Raw genomic sequence first — 20,105 nt, 5'->3', positions numbered from 1 at the left:
CTGGGAATTCACCCTCTGGCTGAAATTTCCCAGATTACAACTGTGGGTGATCACTTTTGAACGACCCCATGTGAAGTCCAAATGATTTCATATTCTGTTTACCATAACTTTGTGGGAAACGGAGGGAGAGGAGAAGAAACCAGCTCCCCCCCTCCTTCCCTGGTAATGTGCAAAATTCACATGCCGTAAGTTTTAGTTGAAACAAACTCTTCTCTTACCTATTGAAACCATTCTTCTAGTTGGTTTGCTGTTGAATTTGTATTTCTGAATTTCGTGCCATTATTAATTCAGTTGTTGGTTCATGTTGGATTGAGAGATGGCCTTCAGTCCTAATGCCTTGTTGATATTATTATTATTATGGATAATCTATCGGTTAAGGTAGGTTTTGATGGACACAAACTAAGAAACAATCCCCTTGTCTCTCCTTGTAAAACACAACCCAACATCCGACTCTACGTTAAGTCCCTCTTCATTTCTGTGTACTTCTTTCATCCCTTCATTCTGCCCAACATCCCTATTCTATTCCTGCCCCTTCCTTGTTTACCTAACTTTCTCTCCTCTATCACAGTCTTCAACAACCCACTGCCAAGTAATATGCCCTTCATCCATTTTTCATTCCTCCTTATAATTTCTCCCAAAGACCTCCACTCCTCGCCCACCATACCTAGCACTTCCTCATTTGTTTTCCTTTTGGTCTATTTAGCCTTCTCCATCATTCTCCTTACCCACATTTCAAAATCCTCCAATCTGTGCCTATCATACTGCTTCAGTGACCATGTTTCCACACCATACATAACTATGATCTGTATGAAATTCTTAAAGAGTCTTTTCTCAACATCCTTATTTAACGTCTCTATCATCAATTCCTTCCTCCTTGAGAAAGCCTCTTTGCTTAGTGCAATTCTTCTCCTTATGTCCTTACTAATTTGATCATTTTGGTCCAAGACACTTCTGAGACATGCTAACTGCTCCACTTGCTCTAGTTTTTCCCCTCCTATTTCAACGTTTAACTTATCCTTTTCCTCTCTGGAACACCGCTGTAACCTTTATCTTGTTGTTGAAGAATGATTGTGAAGTTGAAATTTGTTTTCAAGACAACTTGCTAAGTCTCAGCCATTAATCAAAATATGCATGATAGGAGTTCAATAAATGTTGATTTGTATAAAGTAATATTTTTCCATCTACATTTTTAGCACAAGGAAGTATTATCAGGGCAGGAATTTTATACAATAGTTTGATAAATTATATGTATCAAAAAAACTTTTAACCGTTTTCAGGGCGAATCGGATCATCTCTTGTAATATTCGTTGTGACAAATTTAATTTGAAAATAAAATTGTCTCCATTGTTTAAAAATTACCTTTTAGGGTGATAAATGTCAAGAATAATTTTCAATCCACTTGTTTAGCTCTCTCATTTTAGCTTCTTTAGCTCTCTTGGTTTTGTCAAAGTATGCAGTCACTCAATCATGTTCGTATTGCAATGTTATTTAGACTGATGATTGGTGGTTTAGGGGCCTTCAACAGTGTCCTTAGATAGCTTTCTTCACCATGCATATTCTGCTTGCTTCATTCCTATTGCTCTTAATTCCTCTTCTGTGACCAGTGTTCTTACTGTCTAAAATTTGAAAATCTTACAAGTTTTCTAGTGCATCTTTCCCTCATTTTATTGGAGATTATCCTCCTTACTTCGACTGCAGACCATGACCGCAGTTTTAGACTTATTGAAATTGAGGTTGTACTTTTATATCCTCTTCTCCATGCTGGCTAATATCCTTATCAGGTCTTCTGTACTCTCTGCAAGTATAGTTAAATACATCTGCAAATTGCAAACGTAAATATCCTTTCTCCATGTGTCTGTATACCAGCTCTATCTTTTTTTTTTGATCTCATCAATTACCGAGGGCAATGATGAGCAATCCCGCCTTTATTTTAAGCTCAGTCAGAGGTACAGGTGAAATAACTATGAAAATGCAGTTGAGGAATTTTTCCGGTGATAAAATTATGATTGACATTCTGCTGCACTTAATTTAGGTCCATATTAAAAGGCTTTCCGTATTTTTATGTTTTGTATAAAATGTTTCAAGTATGAAAATGATTTTTCCCTACCAATAAAAAATTAGCATCTTTCTATCCTTTGTGCAAATTAAATTTATTTATTCTAAATCCAGTTTAATTAGTTACCTGACCTTTCCCTGCATTCTACTTCAAAGGTTGTTCTTGTTATTGATTGTCTATGTTTTTAAATGTTAATAGACAGTTACTTTGGTATTTTCATAGCAGAGTATTTTGTTCTTGTACTGCGTACAAAATTTGCAAATTTATTTTCAATACTTTGAAATTGTTTTGCATGACAGAATTATTTTGGTGGGGTGTATTTACTTTGTCTTCCTTGTGTATAACAATGTAGGCCTTCATAAAATACTCCATACTGTCATGACAGTATAGTGCGCTCCAAATCATTCCATGTTGATTATTCATTTCCATGAGGTTTTATGGTATCTCTCTGATGAATAAACATAACATTTAATGGGACAAAATATGCCTTTAATCTTTGCATTAATGGGATAACGGGGAACATTTTACTGTTTGATTCTCCCAGTCTCATGTCATCCCAGAATTCTGATCCTTTGTAAAATTGAGCACAGTAAACAAATATTATATATCTTCAATTATTTTTGCACTCTCTCCATTTTTCACAGTGATTTAGATTATTGTGCATAAATTAACAATTTCTTAATATTGTCCATATAATTTTGTTCACAGAGTACTCATTTTCTGTGGAATGAAAAGATATTTCATATTAATACAATGAGCAAAGTAATAATGAAATTCATATTACCAACAACCAACAGCAAACAATTTAGGTCTTAACTAGAGATGAAACACTAAATTTGAATCTGCTATTGCAAGGGAAAATTGGAAATTCTGCAGGCTCCCATTAGTCGTTTAAAAGCCAAAAATGTTGATGATCTAATGTAAATAGCACGCTATTTAAATTGTCCAAGTACTGCTGTCTTTAATTTATCCATTTATGTGATTTATTAGATGTCTGAAGCTTTTTAAATAAAGCCATCCATGATGTTTTTATTTATTCAAATTCAATGTTATGCACATTTATTAATAATAATTCAGAACATTGGATTATATATTTTCTCCTGTGTTTTAGAATCAGTAACGGACTGAATTCATTGGTTTAATCAACTGAATGCGAGAATATTTACAGTGAAATCAGGGATATATACAGTACTCAGCAATAGTTAATTCTTCATTTACAGTTCTCCATCTATGGACCTAGCTAAAAGCATAAGGAAACCCTTACATTGGAAATATTCAAGAACAGAATTAAACTGAGCTCAGTTGAACATGATGTCTAGTGGCTGAATGGGTAGAGTGTTGAGTTACCAACCGGGGAACTCTGGTTCATATCCAGGCTCTGAGCTTCACTCAACCTGCATGATTATTCAGATACCAGATCTTCCTGAAAAAACACAGGCAGTGCAGCGGAAGGAGCTATCCCATTTACGAGGGTCATCCGGAAAGTAGTACCCGTTCGTGAAATAAAGACACAAAAGTAAATATTAACAAACATAAAAAATTTTATTTGAAAGAGGATACTTTAAACTACTTCTCAACATAATCTCCAAGCAAATTAAGGCATTTGTCATAACGTGTGACAAGTTTCTGTATTCCTGCTGCATAGTCCTTCGCCGCCAGCTCATTGAGATACGCGAGGGACCCATCTTGCACAAATTTTTGCATAATGCAGATGGTGTTTAACAATTTCATGAACAATTGTTCGAGAAACATTGGGAAAATGCTCACAGATGTCATCAATTGTGACGCGCCGATCGTTCCTCACGAATTCGTCAACTGAGCTCACCAGTTGGTCTGTAATGACAGACGGTCTCTCCGAACGCTCATCGTCGTGTGTGTTCCCCCTCCCCATGTTGAAGTTGCGACACCACCGCCGAACAGACGACTCGTCCATTACATTGTCTCCATACACCTCCTTTAATTGGCGATGAATATCACATGGGCGAACGTTTCTTGCATTGAGGAATTTAATCACTGCCCTCACTTCACAACTGGCGGCGTTCTCAATTTTTTTAAACATTGTAAACAATCACAGAAACAACACAGGCAATGCTAGCGTCACGCAACTTGGCTCAGAGAAGGCAGACAAGCCACTGAAGCTATCTGACCTCGTCCAGCGGCTACTCGCGTCGTCAGCACTTCATGCGGCACGAACGGGTACTACTTTCCGGATGACCCTCGTACATTCTGCTAGTCTTAGTCCAAGTTAAGCTCCCTTTCCCCTCTCAAACCAGGATTTGGGTTTGATTACTGTGATTTTTTGGGTGTACATAATTGTAATGTACAGAACTCATAAACAATCACTTGTCATAGTATCTAATATCAACATTTTTCTTTTTATCATCATTCTCAAGAGCTTAAGAGGATGCAGATTCTCTGTTTGAGCCTGACAGCAAAGTGGAGATGAATATTTTACTCTATGAAGCTGACTTTTGTTGGTACAGAGTTACCTGATGAATTGGAGGCTAGATTGTGCATCTTAAACAGTATTTTTTTTCATTCCCATTGTATTATGCTGTTCATGCATATCTCCCATGTGTTTCTTGGTAAAGCACTATTTCAATGCCTTATAATAAGTTTGTGGGTTGTGGTAGTCCAGGGGGTAGAGCGTTGGACTGCTTACCAGAGGGGCCCAGGTTCGATTCCCAGGCAAGCCTCTCTGGTCACCCACAGCTCCACCCAAGCTGTGTGATTTTTCGGATTCCAGATCTTCCTGGAAAATCATAATCGGCACAGGGAAAGGCACTGGCTCCCCTACCCTGGTGTGGGATTTCACATGTCATCGGGCTTAGCACTGGGTTAATTCTGTCTTCATCTACCAAACTGACCTAAGGGTTGATTGCTGTGTTTATGGTTTTTTTTAATATAACGTTTATGCCGAGAGCTCCTCAGAAAGTTTTGTTCCTATGCATGGCTAGTTAGTAATTCTGATTTACTCATAATATGGACTTGGAAAGGATTCTTTTTGTCACTCCCCTGGGTTATGTACGTCCATAGGAATGGTCTAACTCAGATTTCACTGGACATATAACTTAAACTCCCGATGTTCTTAACTCAAGAGTAAAACTATCCCCTGGTTATGGCCCCATTCCTTAAGTATAGAAAGTTATAATGGAGTTAAAAAACACTCAGATTTGTGGTTAAGTGAAACACATAATAAAGTCTGATAGCAATGTAATTGTAATTATGTGGCCACTATTTTATAAATTTGATCAGAATCTCTCATTCATGGTTGGGAGGTATGCTTTGCTACTGGTTCTCTGTTATGTTTCCCTTCTGTGAATTGGTTACGGGATGAACATTTTATGGTTTACAGCTCTATATTATTGTTATTAAATATTGTGTGTGCCAAAGGCAGTGCTCTGGGGAACATGATTTTTTAAATCACTTAGTTGATGCATATCTATAGTTAAAAGTTTTAATGTCTCTATAGTCTATGGCATGCAATAATGCAGGTTGATGTTATATTAAAATACTAATATAATTTTCTCTTCTCTGTTTTTTTTCCTGCCCTGGACTCTTCCTTCTGGTTTCCATATCTTCTAATTGTTTGTAAAACTCCTCCTGCATCTATGAATGATCTTCCAATACAATTTTGCCCAAATATTCCTTTTCGGACCCCTTGCGTAACTTTTTTCTCATTCCCCGAATCCTACTCCTGCTGCCCATGCTTCCAACTTGATTTGCCACCCCTGCGTACTTTGTTCTTAACTGTTGTATATCTGCCGTGCTCACCCTGCCCTGTGTGGATGCGCACCCTCTTATCCCTTGCACCTTGTAGGAGTGGTCTGCTGAACTTCTGCTCAGTGGCATTAGCCCTGAATAATCTTGGCTACCGTGCTATTGGCATTCGAATTGACAGTGGTGATCTGGCATACCTGTCGAATAAAGCACGGGAAGTCTTCAGGACTATTGCAGATAAGTAAGTTGTCAAGTTTTTTACTTTTATGATTGTATTGATAATCAATGTTATCCACCTTGGGCTTAAATTGGCATAAAGATAGGACTCGTGGTCCTGACGTCAAAATGGCTGCATAGTGAGCGATAGAATCACATTGCCCAGGTCTTCTGAGAGATTAAAAGATTAACCATTTGTTGCGATGTGTTGTTTTATTTGAATTTCAAGCAATTGGGAAGCCTATTGTTGAGGTCATTGCTATGTTTCTCTTTAGTCCATTGAACCTAATTTATTAAGCTCATCTCAGACCCAATCTGGAATGGTTTCTCCCACTTTTATTGCATTAAGTTTTGGTTACAAAGATTTCATTCCTGATTACTTTAAGTGAACTGAAAACTTTGGCCTGAACTTCCACTTCTGAACTGTGAACCATTTTGAAGCACTGAGTTTACTGGTTTTGAGGATAAATAGAGCATGGGAGCACTATGGATTGTGTTGGAAAGTAAATGGACCTCTTTATGAAAACTATGAAAGAAAAACTAATGACATCAATATCTGTGGTGTTTCCAGTGCTACGGCGACCTGCTGAAATTTTGCTTTTCAATTAACTCTTTTCCTGCAAGACCATTGGAATGAAAAAAATCAACTTAAAATTGTCTTAAAATGGCAAAATTTCCATTTCATTGTAGAATTTCCTCTTTCCAATAATACTTGCATCTTGCCATCCAACAATAAATGGCGTGTGAAAATGCATGTATCACACAGACGATTGCATTCGCATTTAGCAGTCTGTGGTATGAAAGTTGGAAGGAAGCCATGTGTGTGTGTGTGTGTGTGTCTAAATCTAATCCTGCTGAATGGGCTTAAATAGCCCTTTCTAGGATGTTTATTTGAATCATGATCCAACTAGCTCTTGACTTCGACCAAAATGTTTCAAGAAAAAGAATGGTTTTTGAGTGCACTGTTTTGTTTCAGTTGCCAAGGTTCATGCTAGAATGAAACTGAATGCATGCAGAGCAAATAGTTTTGTACCAGACTAAATTTAAGTGATTGGGCAAATTTTATAGTTTCGTTCTGAGATTAAACTAGTTGTTTGGTTTTGTTTATCAATCCTGTGTTTGGCAAAAGTGGGTGTGAAGATGTTTGGTTAGTCTTTTTTAATATTGTGATTAACTTGGAAAAAATATCATTTGTAATGTGCTTGAAAATGATTTCCCCTATGATCAGCCTTGCTCATTCTGATGACATTGCATTGCCATGGTAGGTTGAAGGTTACCAAAAACCGACTTATCGAGTAGTCTTATTAAAATTGGTGTATGTACTTGAAGAAGATAAAATGTCTTGAAACAATAATGATAGATTTTGACGTGGCATTTGCTCAGTTGGGTGGGCAATTTGCATATGACCAGTAGATGTTTATTTATGGATAATTCTTAAAACATGACTGGAATAAACATTTCTAATGATAAGATGTGTCAAAATGCAAAAGCATCCTGTTACTTTTATAACTCTAAATTGCCTCATAAAAATCAAATAGTAATAGGAAGTCTGAGATGAAATAATTAACCAGCCAGTAAAATTGAGAGAAACTGGCCCCTTTTTGATTCAGACACATTTGTCTGTTATTCCATCTCTTGCATTATCTTGTTCTCTATGACTAACATTTCTACCTTCTTGCAGAATGTATCTATTTTACATAGCTATAAATTTCTCCACATCATCACTCTGCTCGGTCCAGCTCTCCTTTCCTTCATTAGTTTTATTCCAGAGTTACGTATGTAATCAAATGGATTATTCTTCTTTACTTATGTTCGGTCTTATTTCTTCTCCCCTTCTGATTTCCGGAACATTCCATGGTGTGTCTTCTTTGTTCTCATGTTTACTCTTCCACTTGTTTTATGTGTAATCTTGTTGTCCCTATTTTTTAAATTTTTCTCTTTTTCCCCTGTTGGTATTGTCCCCAAATATCCCAGATAAAAATACTTTACTTTCCATCTTTACCATTTGATTCTAGGTCAAGCTTTTTCGTCCCACTTTTGCTCCCTCTACTTTTAGAATTTCATTTGAAAATTACCATTGTAATTCAATTAATTCTGAATAACACTTCATACCTTATGTGTTTTCAAAATAATTTTTATATTCATACACGACCATGGTTTCGACGATTGACATCATACTCGGGTACACGTACAAATTGTGAGCTACTTGTATACAAAAATGAGCTGGGGTAGGGTGTTGGTGGTGGTTGCCTGAAGCCTGGCCAGTTGTGGGTCTGGATTGTGGAAGGCAGAGGATGGGGAGAGCTTAGTGTCTTCAGGGCTGACTGCCTGCGAAAGGGGAGGGGGGGAGTTGAAGGGTGGAGGTTAATGGAGAGAGAGAGAGAAAAAGGTGGAAGAGGGGAGAGTGGGAAGCATACCTAAGGTCGCTAACAATTTCAAAGTCCGCGTGTGCACAATTTAAAATCTCGACTTACTCGAGAGCATCTTGTTGGGGATCTTTACTTTCCAGAAGTAAAATTTCCAGGGAAATATTGCTATGAATATCGTTATCAACTTAGCAAAGTTTTAATTTGAATTGCTGTGCTGGAAAGAGGCAATGTGTTCCTTTAGTCTCCCCTTAAACTGTCTGCCAGTGTGCCCGGTGTGTGTATTCAGCTGAGAACTCACAATTGAGTTACTAATATACTCCACTCCCTTCCTACTTTGGAATTATTATGCCTTTAGATTCAGGGAAGAGGTCTCTTATAATGCAATTGGTACAGAAATTGCTCCTAATATTGAGACTCAGGAGAGAGCCTTGGTGGCTTGCTGGGACAAATTGCTCAAGGAAAGGAATTTCCTCCTTCTATTTGGACGGTCACATTGGGTGGAGGTTCAATGGAAGGGTCTGATGGCCATTTTCCCCCTATATAGCCTGTCAATCATTTGGGCTCGGTAGCCAGTGCTAATGGCAATTCATTTTATAATCTTTCACTCTTTAAGGGACTGTGTTAGTGAAGCTGTATTTTCTAAATATGGAGAATTAAAGCTCTTCGTATTCCCTGGAAATTTTCAATTCCAGTAAGTTGAAAGAGCCCCTAATTTCTTTTTCCATTGTGAATATAATGGAATTGTCCATTGAATTCAAAAGGTGCAAGAAAGTATCAAGTTGCCTCGCAGATCCTGACCACTGGAACAAAAAGTCATCAATACAGATGTACCAAGCATAGTTGTTTTAAGCAAAGTGTACATAGGTGCAAAAAGTTCCTTTTCCAAATTGTCCGTGAAGATGTGCGCAAATTATGGGAATAAGGGCTTTGTATCTATACCTAAAAGGGCATTTGCATTTGTACCTGAGGATGATGATGTTAATCTTCAAAACCATAGTCATATTATTTATAAGAAATTGTGGAAATTTACATAGCTCAATGTTTAATTCAAAATGAATGGTAGCAAGTTCCATAAAGTCAGGCTGGACACCATATTATTTATTGAAATTCAAGCCTGGGTTTACTCCTGTGAAGTCTTAGTATTTGAAATGTTTTTCCTGTATTCATTTCTGACATTAACATTATCCAGTTGGCATTTTCTTAAATCCCTTCAATTTTTCTGGTATAAGTAGGTATGTGATGGTGTTTAAAGCAGGTTAAGTACTAAAACTTTTCACCTGCAAAACTTCTTTTCTGTCATAGTTTGATAATTATTTTCCCCTAAATCTTTCGAGTACTCTCTCGCTTTCCATCACTATTACTGTAATGATTCTTTCATGAATATTCAAATTTAATTTGTCTATCATTGATAAAAAAATAAGCAACTCCATATTTTTACACAGTTCAAATTGTAAAAACTTCAAGGTTGAATGGATGTTCAACTATCTCATAGAATAAAGTATTTAGCCTTTAAAACCATAATTTCATTTAGTAATCTTAAGTTCATGTTCTCTATGAAATGCAAAAACTGTCCATTTTTACCTTGAAAGTTTGCTATCTTTTTGTAAGTTTGTCCCTATGTACTCTTAGAAAGTATTTGAATTTATTTTAGATGTCAAATTGTCTTTCATGGAAACTTTTCTTTAGATCCATAGAAACCTTGAGGTCCATTTTGTATCAAACTCTCAAAAGCTATGCAATGTAAATGTTAGAGCCACATGGTTCATGAAAGTATCCGTGATAATTTCCATGGTGGAGGAAAAGCAAAATATGAAGTAATTGGAAAAATAGACTTAAACTGTAGAAATGATGTAATTAAAAAAATGAATTCCAGGGACATTATTATATGATGCTGTCAGAAAAATTATATTCTTATGTCTAGCACATCATTTGCCCTCTGAGTAAAATTCCTGTGGCTCTTTGTGGAGCTTATTTTATTGAGGTTTCGATATGCTAATACAATGCTGAAAGCTATTCAAATAGAGTGAATGAGGCAAGTACAAGAAAATGTCCTTTTGACAGGAAGCCAGTGACCTGCCTGTTAAGAGGTAGCCATGCTGTCCAACCAACTACTAAGAACAGCTGCCCACTGTTTTAAGTAAAAGTTTTGCTTTCCCCTTCATGTCCCCGTATTTTATTTTAATAACATTCTTTAGCTTCGTAGAAATTTTGACTATAGCGTTTAATCCTCTTGTTGTATTAATCATTAATAACAACACCAACTTATTTGAAAAATTGTTCTGTACATTTTAATGAATCCCATTGGTTTTCAATAGGTTCACTGCCATAAGGGAACATCTGAAAAGCAGAATCAGTTGTTCCAAAATTTGTATCCATTAATTTTTTGGTGCAGCTCCCTTCCAAATAATCTCGGAATGCAGAGCAACTGCAACATGACCCTAATCCAGAATCCAGTGCCCCAAAATTCAGCAACTCTGGATTAGGTTTTCAAGGACTAATGGGGTTACCAGAATTCTTCAAGCCTAATGTAATTAGTATTGGGAATGTTCCAAAAGCTACACACATGTATTCCATCATGTAAGGAACAGTCTTAGGCATACTTTGGTGGAAATCTTTCATGGTTTTGGAGTTAGGTGAGATAACATTGCAGTTTCAATGGTTTCATGGTGACGCAGCATCATCTGGGGACAATATCCAGCAAGTTGGCAGTATATATACAAGTTGGCTGTTGGGGAGGATGGGTTGGTTTGCATTACGAGGTCTGTTCAAAAAGTGCTCGAACTTTTTTATTTCAAAAAATACTTCACTAACAAATTATTGGTTAGGGTCCCCTTCAAAACACTCTCCTCCCCCCAACATATATGTACACTTATCCCAATTGTGTTTTCACATTTTGAAACTGTCCTGGGATGCTTCTTCTGGAATGGTCATAAGCTCCTCTGTAAAATTTTTCTCTATCTCTGGAATGGCGTCAAATCTTTTTCCTTTGAGCAGGGTTTTAAGCTTGGGGAGCATGAAGAAGTGACATGGGGCCAGGTCTGGCGAGTTGGGGAAGCACAGTCAGTCTTAGAGTTAACACTCTATTGACATCTTATTTAGTTGATTAGTTGTGGCTGTTTATGTGAAGGGGTTTAGTGGATTGCGGTGTGAAAAATCGGAACTGTGGATATGAACTTTTTGAAGGAGCGGTGTTGATCTGTGCAATTCTGCATGAAACTATTAATTGGTGCAAAAATGGGATTGTGTATCGCAATTACAAACTTAAAGACAAGAATGTCTACACGGAGTACTATAATCTGAGGGTCATGAAGTGCCTACAGGAGAGAATGAGGCGAAAACGATCCGTACTTTGGAGGAGCAGCGAGTGTTTTTTTTTTCACCATGGTGGCTGGTCTCTCAGAACTCGTGAGTTTTTACCATGTGGGATACAGGTGGTTATTTAGGAAGTCAATGCCTGCTAGTGGATTAATAAATAAGCAACTGAAGTTTTGCTGTTGAAAAAGTTTAGGAACATTTAAAGCAGACTTGGTATGTGCAAGGGCTGTGGGAGGTTAATCTGAAGAAAGGGGGGGGGGGAGAAGCATGGAGTGCTTTGTCATGGCAGAAGAGTAGAACGGTAGAAAAAGGGTAAATGTTTGTGGGGGACTGTGGGGGGGGTGTAAGTGTTCTCATATTTACAGCTCTTCCAGGGCTTAAAATCTTGGTCCTTTGCTTTTTTGGTGCAAGAAGTTAGGAGCGAAGTCACTTCTTTGACATTTTCTTGTAAATTCTCAGTAAATTGAGAAGATTGATTGTTGTGGATGAAACATGTCAATTGCACTACACTCTGGTGGCAAAGTTTCACCCCGTTTGGACAATGCAAATGTTGTTCAATGGGAGTATTGCAGTAAATATGTAGTATGCACCTTTTTACTTAAGAGTGTCTTCCTTGCCCTTGGCCGGACCGAGTACATTCCTTTATATCACTTTGTGGTACGATGCTGCTCATGCCCTCTCCTCCAGAAGTAGTTGTATTTTATGAGATAATTCTTTTTGGAGTACTAGACATCTCTTTGAGAGCTATTTGAGCCAGCATTTTTCTGTAGAGAGTATCAATTATTTTTTGGAGTAGTCATTGGCGGTTGCTATCTACTTGTGGTGGGTTCTTTCAGTTTGATGACCTCTGATGTGGCGTAGCAAGTGGTAGCACCATAGATTGGGAGGCAAATGTTTTCTGGCTTGCCTGGTGTGTGTTCATGGATGATGATGTAGTCAAGAGTAGTATTGTTTCCTAAAGATTGAGAATTCAAATCTGTGGTTGGAGATTGAGAATTGTCAAGATAATTGTGTCCCTTTGTCTTCCATTTTAAAATGGATGTGTGTTTATCTCGAGGATATGACGTAGAAAACTCTTCAATTGCATTGGTGTCCTGGAACATGCATGAAACATGTCTCCACGTTATGATATAGTTGAGGTCTGTTTCGCCAGGGGTCATCCTCGTCCACCCCTCCTCCCCCAAACGTCAGTTTGTATTCTTCCTGCCAGCTTGCTCTGCGTTGCCATTCATTGATGTTGCGTAGCAATGAAACCATAATCTTGGGAATTAAAGCTACGTGTAGAAGAAGTTGGTGTTATTTTACCTAACTTTCAAAGATGAAAAGTGTGAGGTGCTGTTTCGTAGAGGAGTGCACTCTTTGAAGAAACACCTTGTAATATTCCACACTTTATGAAAATCCTTGACGTAATTCAATTATCCCTCATAGCTATCATAAGTACACCCCATGTGTGCATAAGTGTATGGTGCGTATTCCTCTAGTTGACTTTTGAGAGTGATGTGAGAACATCAAAATAAGGCAAGGATTTTAATAAAGTGTGGGTAATGAACAATCGTTTTTCATAAACTCTTGAAGGATTCCACCAGAATAATTAAAAAATATTTGTCCATTGCTTTATGTTCTCACAAAACAAAATTTTAAATTAGGCAAAGTTGAAAAAGTATTATAGTAATTAATATTCCATGGTAAATTGGGCACATTAAAAATCGTCTGCATTCTCCTTTGTGAAATTTCTTGGAATAATGTCGGAGTAACAAAATGTGGTTTCCTTTCGTTGTTTGGATTTTCGGGCTTTATATATAATCACTGCTGACAAATATACTTAGTGTTTCTGTTATCCAGGTGAAATTTAGGATCAAGTGTAAATTTTGAAACATTGTCGGCAATCTTCCAGTGAAAGAGTTCAGTAATTTGAAATTCTATGGTGTTTAAGGTGTTTGTGATTGACTACTTTGACGTATCAGGAAATGCTACATTGTATCTTGCAAAACATCAAAGAAAGTGAGCGGTGAAAAATAAAAGTTAGGTAAGTCCCACCGAATTTTCTTTTAAGCAAACGGATTTGATCGAGCAGTCAACGTCTTCAGGGGTCTGACCTGATGATATCAACTGTTTGACGAAACCGATTGTTTTAGATATAATTCAGTGGAACTTATCAACGTTTTATTTTTCACAATTCATTGTGAAGCTCCCTTAAGTTGAGCTGAGCACCATGTAATTGATCAAAGAAGGTGTTTCCATAATGGATACATATTCATGCCTGACTTCATTAACTGCATTAGCGGGTTAAAAAAACCCTATAGGTTTTGCAACACTTGGGTAGAAAAAACTTACTATGTGGAAGTTTTGTGTCTATCACCCATCACTTGGTAAACTCACTGCATTTAAAATGTTATGGCTCGCTCAAATTATGTGTATGCTCTGGGGATGGGTGTTCATTTTTACTATAATTACTCAGCTAATATGGCTCTGGAATGATCTCATGGCATAAAGAGCCATGCTGTGAAAATGCCAAAGGAGGTGTAACAATACAGACTCATTGTCACTACATTTGTAAGTCTATTCTTTAGATAACTACCACTGCTCTTTCCCCAGTGTTTATGCATGTTGAAACTTTTTGTATATTTGCGAGGTAAGGAATTAAACAAAGTTTTTTACATGAATAAGATCAAATTGGCACACCCCTACCTGCAGCCACTGCTATATTGCTGATGATTCCAACCTTCATTTTAATAGGTATGCTTATTCACATTATCATGGAATTACTGTTTCTTTCTGAAGTTGTATTAATGCTTAAATTAGGTTAGTGTAAGTTGAGTCAAATGGATTGACATGCAAACTATTCCAAACTCATTCAATATCCCAAAATTCTATTGATGCAAGTGACACACTATGGTGATTCCATAAGGAATATTTTCTCCGAAATGCTCAACATTGAAGTACTCATTAAGGCTAGATAATTGTTTCATCAAATGTTTTGTTTGGAGAATGGTGTAGTGGAGACAGACTAAGCAAGATAATGTTAGAAATATAGTTTGTCATGGTGATATGTTTCCATGTAGAAATGAAAATCCACTCGCCATTCACGCGAAAGGTCATGTCCTGTTCCGAAGAGGAGCCGTCGGACTGCGAAACCCCCAAAACAATAATAAGATCCAAAACTAACCACTCTCAGAGCTCTTAGCTTTGTACCTAACAAGGTGCAAGATAAATGTGGAGAAATGTGAATAGCTTAATAGCGTAGAGAGATGACTCCACTGGTATTTAATAAAGTTATATTCGATTAGTAGCATCTCTTGGAGGAATACACTCCAAGTAACTCCTTGAAGTGTAGCATTATATGCACATCCATCAGGGATGTCTTACCTGAGTGATATATGTATCAAAAACTAAAAGTCATTGAGCAATTATTCAATTCTTGTTCCATGTATACTGTTGGAAGGTGTTCTAAACCATTTTAATAATATCTAACATATCTATTTACTACTTGAATTAAATTAATGATATCTTGATTTATTTGGTGGAATTCCTTTTATGTCGAATAAACACAACACTCAGTGGGTCTTGCAACATTTTTTTGTGGAAAAAACTGAGAAGCAATGGCGAGCATAGATTGGAGTGTGAGTCCTGACAAGTACAGGACTCGGTCCACTGGCCCGAGAGTTGTACTTGGCAGTGAGGGAGGCAAGGACTCATTGTCTCACAAAATCTCTACAAAGCAAAATTGACAGTAGCAACACAGAAGAGGACTGAAGCAATTAGAATCAGAAATTAGAATGTTAGGACTATGTTGAGTGTGGGAAAATTGGAGAATATGAAGCAAGAGATGGTGAGAGGAAATATAGATGTGTATAGGTCTATAAAAGGTGAGAAGGAAGGATAGTGGGGATTACTGGATATACAGTGGAGGGGACGACAGCCAACAAGGGATTGTCATAATATTTATTTAAGTACCCAGCCGGCCACTGCTAGGGTGTGTGGCAGGGATTGAATACACACCAGACTAATTTTGACCCAAATATGACTATTACGGTCGGACAATGTTATTTTGATCCCTTATTGTTTGTGGAAAAAATGACATCATAAATCTATCTGTTCTACATAAATATTGAATGAAATGGTAGGAAGAAGCATATTCAACATAGAGCAAGCAACTGATAGAATATTACCAGTAGAAATAAAAGCAGAACCGATAAACTTAGTCATTGTTCAGGTGTAAATACCTTGGAACAACCATAGGAAGGAAGAAATAACAGGGGTGTGCTATTTGTTAGAGGAAATAATTCTAGGTATTCCTGGCAGGAAATATTTGATAGTGATGGGGGCTAGGAAATTGTTGGTAGGTGAAGGGAGAGTTGGTCGTGAGATGGGGAGCTATGGTTTAGGAATCGAAGGAATGACCACGGGGAGGAAGCAATTGACTTCTGCTGGGGACAGGGGTTAGTCATCACCAACACTTGGTTAAACACCACAATAGTTAAAATATCAGTTGTACTATATTATTGTTAGACATAGATTTAGGGGGAGTTATAATTTTCACAGTTTCCCAGGAGCAAGTGTGGATTCAAATGCCAAATAACATCATAATTTAGTGCTGATGAAGTGTAGCATCAGATTCAAGAGGATGAAACGGGGTGAATGGGTGAGGAAATGTGGTTATTCAGTCTGTGCCCATCCAAAATATACCTAAACCAGTAGAATACCAATAATAATATTGCCTTGTCTACCTATTTTTCTCTGCCTCATCTATGAGGTGTTTATTTTAATTGATCTCCCTGAATGTAGTCCTCTTCTAACTTAACACATTGCCTCTAATAGTGTTTCCACTTTTAGGAACATCCTTGGAAATTTTCTTTCTTAAGAGTGGTACGAACCTTCTTCATTTCTCCTTATTTGCCTGCATGCCTTCAATCGAGTCAAATCAGCTCCTGCTCAGTGAGAATTTCTTTTTGAGAAATGGGTAAAAGTTTGTAGTGGTTACGGCATATATACGTGTTCTTCATATAAATCACATGATGATATGCATTGAAAACTTCGGGTAAGTCTGTAGCAACCGCCTCAATTTCCTTGTCCTGACATGTCAGCAGTCTTCCCCGAGGGCAAGCAGCTGCATTCTGCGAGTGACCCTTCTTAAAGTCCTTACAGTTGTTATGGAAACTGCTTCTTGTTTTCAAACAATCTCCAAAAATAAATGAGCAGCATCCTATTTTATTTTGCCCACTGCTGATGGTCAAATGCACTGGTCTATAATTATCTACCACAGTTTTCTTCCCACTTCTGTGAATGGGAGAAATTATCAAAGTTTTTCAATCCTGCAGGATCGAACCATTATTTTAATGATTCAAAATAGTGCTTAGGGGAATGGTGTTATATTTTCACCACCATAGTAGGCTTTAAGGAACTCTGGTTTGATTAATAAATCGTGCCATCGGTAAATTTTCTCTCTACCAGAATTGAAGAATGAGAATAACATGCATTTTGTTTGGAACCATGCACAAGTCAGGTGGCTTCTTATGTCGCCACTCTGCTCCTTTATCACACCTTTGTGTCACCCTTTCCCCCTTCGGGTGTTCATAACGTATTAAACAACCCCTTGTAATATGGATCAAGCTGTTGATACTTGATATGGATTCTAATTGTTAAGTATTACACATTTACTTCTAAAATTGATATTCAGCTAGGATTGTACATTTATCTGCATGATAGCATTTCGGCTTGCAAGTAAAATTATATTCTGTCCAAGTGGTAGTGGTGGCAGTAATGATGACATGTAATGCAGCATAACATTATACGTATACTAAGCATAATATAGCATAGCATTCAGGTAAATTGACTGACTGATTTAAGAAGTATGAATTCATTTGATAACTAGCATTTGTAATGACTCTGTTCTTTTGTTTACATTGTTTTAAAATCTTTCTGATACATGTTATATATGCCGAAGCTATTCAATATCATTTCGTGGTTAACCTCCATGTATATTTAAATAGCTTGTGTTTTATTATTTGTTAAGAGTTTTTAAATGGCGTTGATTGCCTGATATTAATTAGTTCAATGTGTTGATAAGTGTTAATTTTTAATTGGGAGTTCAAATTTTGTGTTTGTTTCATTAGCAGTATTTATCTTACTTGGCATCTTTAAATCTTCAATTATTTTTAAAAGGGATTGTAGTTTATTATGGAACCTATTATTTTTTTATTTTTAACTGACTGGAAGCTGTTATTTAGCTCTAGGTCATGTCCTGTTCCGAAGAGGAGCCGTCGGACTGCGAAACCCCCAAAACAATAATAAGATCCAAAACTAACCACTCTCAGAGCTCTTAGCTTTGTACCTAACAAGGTGCAAGATAAATGTGGAGAAATGTGAATAGCTTAATAGCGTAGAGAGATGACTCCACTGGTATTTAATAAAGTTATATTCGATTAGTAGCATCTCTTGGAGGAATACACTCCAAGTAACTCCTTGAAGTGTAGCATTATATGCACATCCATCAGGGATGTCTTACCTGAGTGATATATGTATCAAAAACTAAAAGTCATTGAGCAATTATTCAATTCTTGTTCCATGTATACTGTTGGAAGGTGTTCTAAACCATTTTAATAATATCTAACATATCTATTTACTACTTGAATTAAATTAATGATATCTTGATTTATTTGGTGGAATTCCTTTTATGTCGAATAAACACAACACTCAGTGGGTCTTGCAACATTTTTTTGTGGAAAAAACTGAGAAGCAATGGCGAGCATAGATTGGAGTGTGAGTCCTGACAAGTACAGGACTCGGTCCACTGGCCCGAGAGTTGTACTTGGCAGTGAGGGAGGCAAGGACTCATTGTCTCACAAAATCTCTACAAAGCAAAATTGACAGTAGCAACACAGAAGAGGACTGAAGCAATTAGAATCAGAAATTAGAATGTTAGGACTATGTTGAGTGTGGGAAAATTGGAGAATATGAAGCAAGAGATGGTGAGAGGAAATATAGATGTGTATAGGTCTATAAAAGGTGAGAAGGAAGGATAGTGGGGATTACTGGATATACAGTGGAGGGGACGACAGCCAACAAGGGATTGTCATAATATTTATTTAAGTACCCAGCCGGCCACTGCTAGGGTGTGTGGCAGGGATTGAATACACACCAGACTAATTTTGACCCAAATATGACTATTACGGTCGGACAATGTTATTTTGATCCCTTATTGTTTGTGGAAAAAATGACATCATAAATCTATCTGTTCTACATAAATATTGAATGAAATGGTAGGAAGAAGCATATTCAACATAGAGCAAGCAACTGATAGAATATTACCAGTAGAAATAAAAGCAGAACCGATAAACTTAGTCATTGTTCAGGTGTAAATACCTTGGAACAACCATAGGAAGGAAGAAATAACAGGGGTGTGCTATTTGTTAGAGGAAATAATTCTAGGTATTCCTGGCAGGAAATATTTGATAGTGATGGGGGCTAGGAAATTGTTGGTAGGTGAAGGGAGAGTTGGTCGTGAGATGGGGAGCTATGGTTTAGGAATCGAAGGAATGACCACGGGGAGGAAGCAATTGACTTCTGCTGGGGACAGGGGTTAGTCATCACCAACACTTGGTTAAACACCACAATAGTTAAAATATCAGTTGTACTATATTATTGTTAGACATAGATTTAGGGGGAGTTATAATTTTCACAGTTTCCCAGGAGCAAGTGTGGATTCAAATGCCAAATAACATCATAATTTAGTGCTGATGAAGTGTAGCATCAGATTCAAGAGGATGAAACGGGGTGAATGGGTGAGGAAATGTGGTTATTCAGTCTGTGCCCATCCAAAATATACCTAAACCAGTAGAATACCAATAATAATATTGCCTTGTCTACCTATTTTTCTCTGCCTCATCTATGAGGTGTTTATTTTAATTGATCTCCCTGAATGTAGTCCTCTTCTAACTTAACACATTGCCTCTAATAGTGTTTCCACTTTTAGGAACATCCTTGGAAATTTTCTTTCTTAAGAGTGGTACGAACCTTCTTCATTTCTCCTTATTTGCCTGCATGCCTTCAATCGAGTCAAATCAGCTCCTGCTCAGTGAGAATTTCTTTTTGAGAAATGGGTAAAAGTTTGTAGTGGTTACGGCATATATACGTGTTCTTCATATAAATCACATGATGATATGCATTGAAAACTTCGGGTAAGTCTGTAGCAACCGCCTCAATTTCCTTGTCCTGACATGTCAGCAGTCTTCCCCGAGGGCAAGCAGCTGCATTCTGCGAGTGACCCTTCTTAAAGTCCTTACAGTTGTTATGGAAACTGCTTCTTGTTTTCAAACAATCTCCAAAAATAAATGAGCAGCATCCTATTTTATTTTGCCCACTGCTGATGGTCAAATGCACTGGTCTATAATTATCTACCACAGTTTTCTTCCCACTTCTGTGAATGGGAG

At 37.3% G+C, this 20,105-nt stretch overlaps 1 protein-coding gene across 5 annotated transcripts in view; it reads left to right on the top strand.

The window, feature by feature from the left end:
- Naprt (nicotinate phosphoribosyltransferase) overlaps positions 1-20,105 on the top strand; it is a 69,248-nt gene that overhangs the window by 38,270 nt on the left and 10,873 nt on the right. For all 5 annotated transcript variants that reach the window (XM_071585970.1, XM_071585973.1, XM_071585971.1 and 2 more), the window contains one exon: positions 5,877-6,017. In XM_071585970.1, the coding sequence (XP_071442071.1) occupies positions 5,877-6,017 (141 nt within the window). The remainder of the gene's footprint in view (positions 1-5,876; positions 6,018-20,105) is intronic.

The sequence above is a fragment of the Hetaerina americana genome, unplaced genomic scaffold (genome assembly GCF_022747635.1).
Source record: "Hetaerina americana unplaced genomic scaffold, ioHetAmer1.1.p SCAF_2, whole genome shotgun sequence".
Taxonomy (NCBI): Eukaryota; Metazoa; Arthropoda; class Insecta; order Odonata; family Calopterygidae; genus Hetaerina; species Hetaerina americana.
This window is presented reverse-complemented; position numbering and strand designations above follow the sequence as displayed.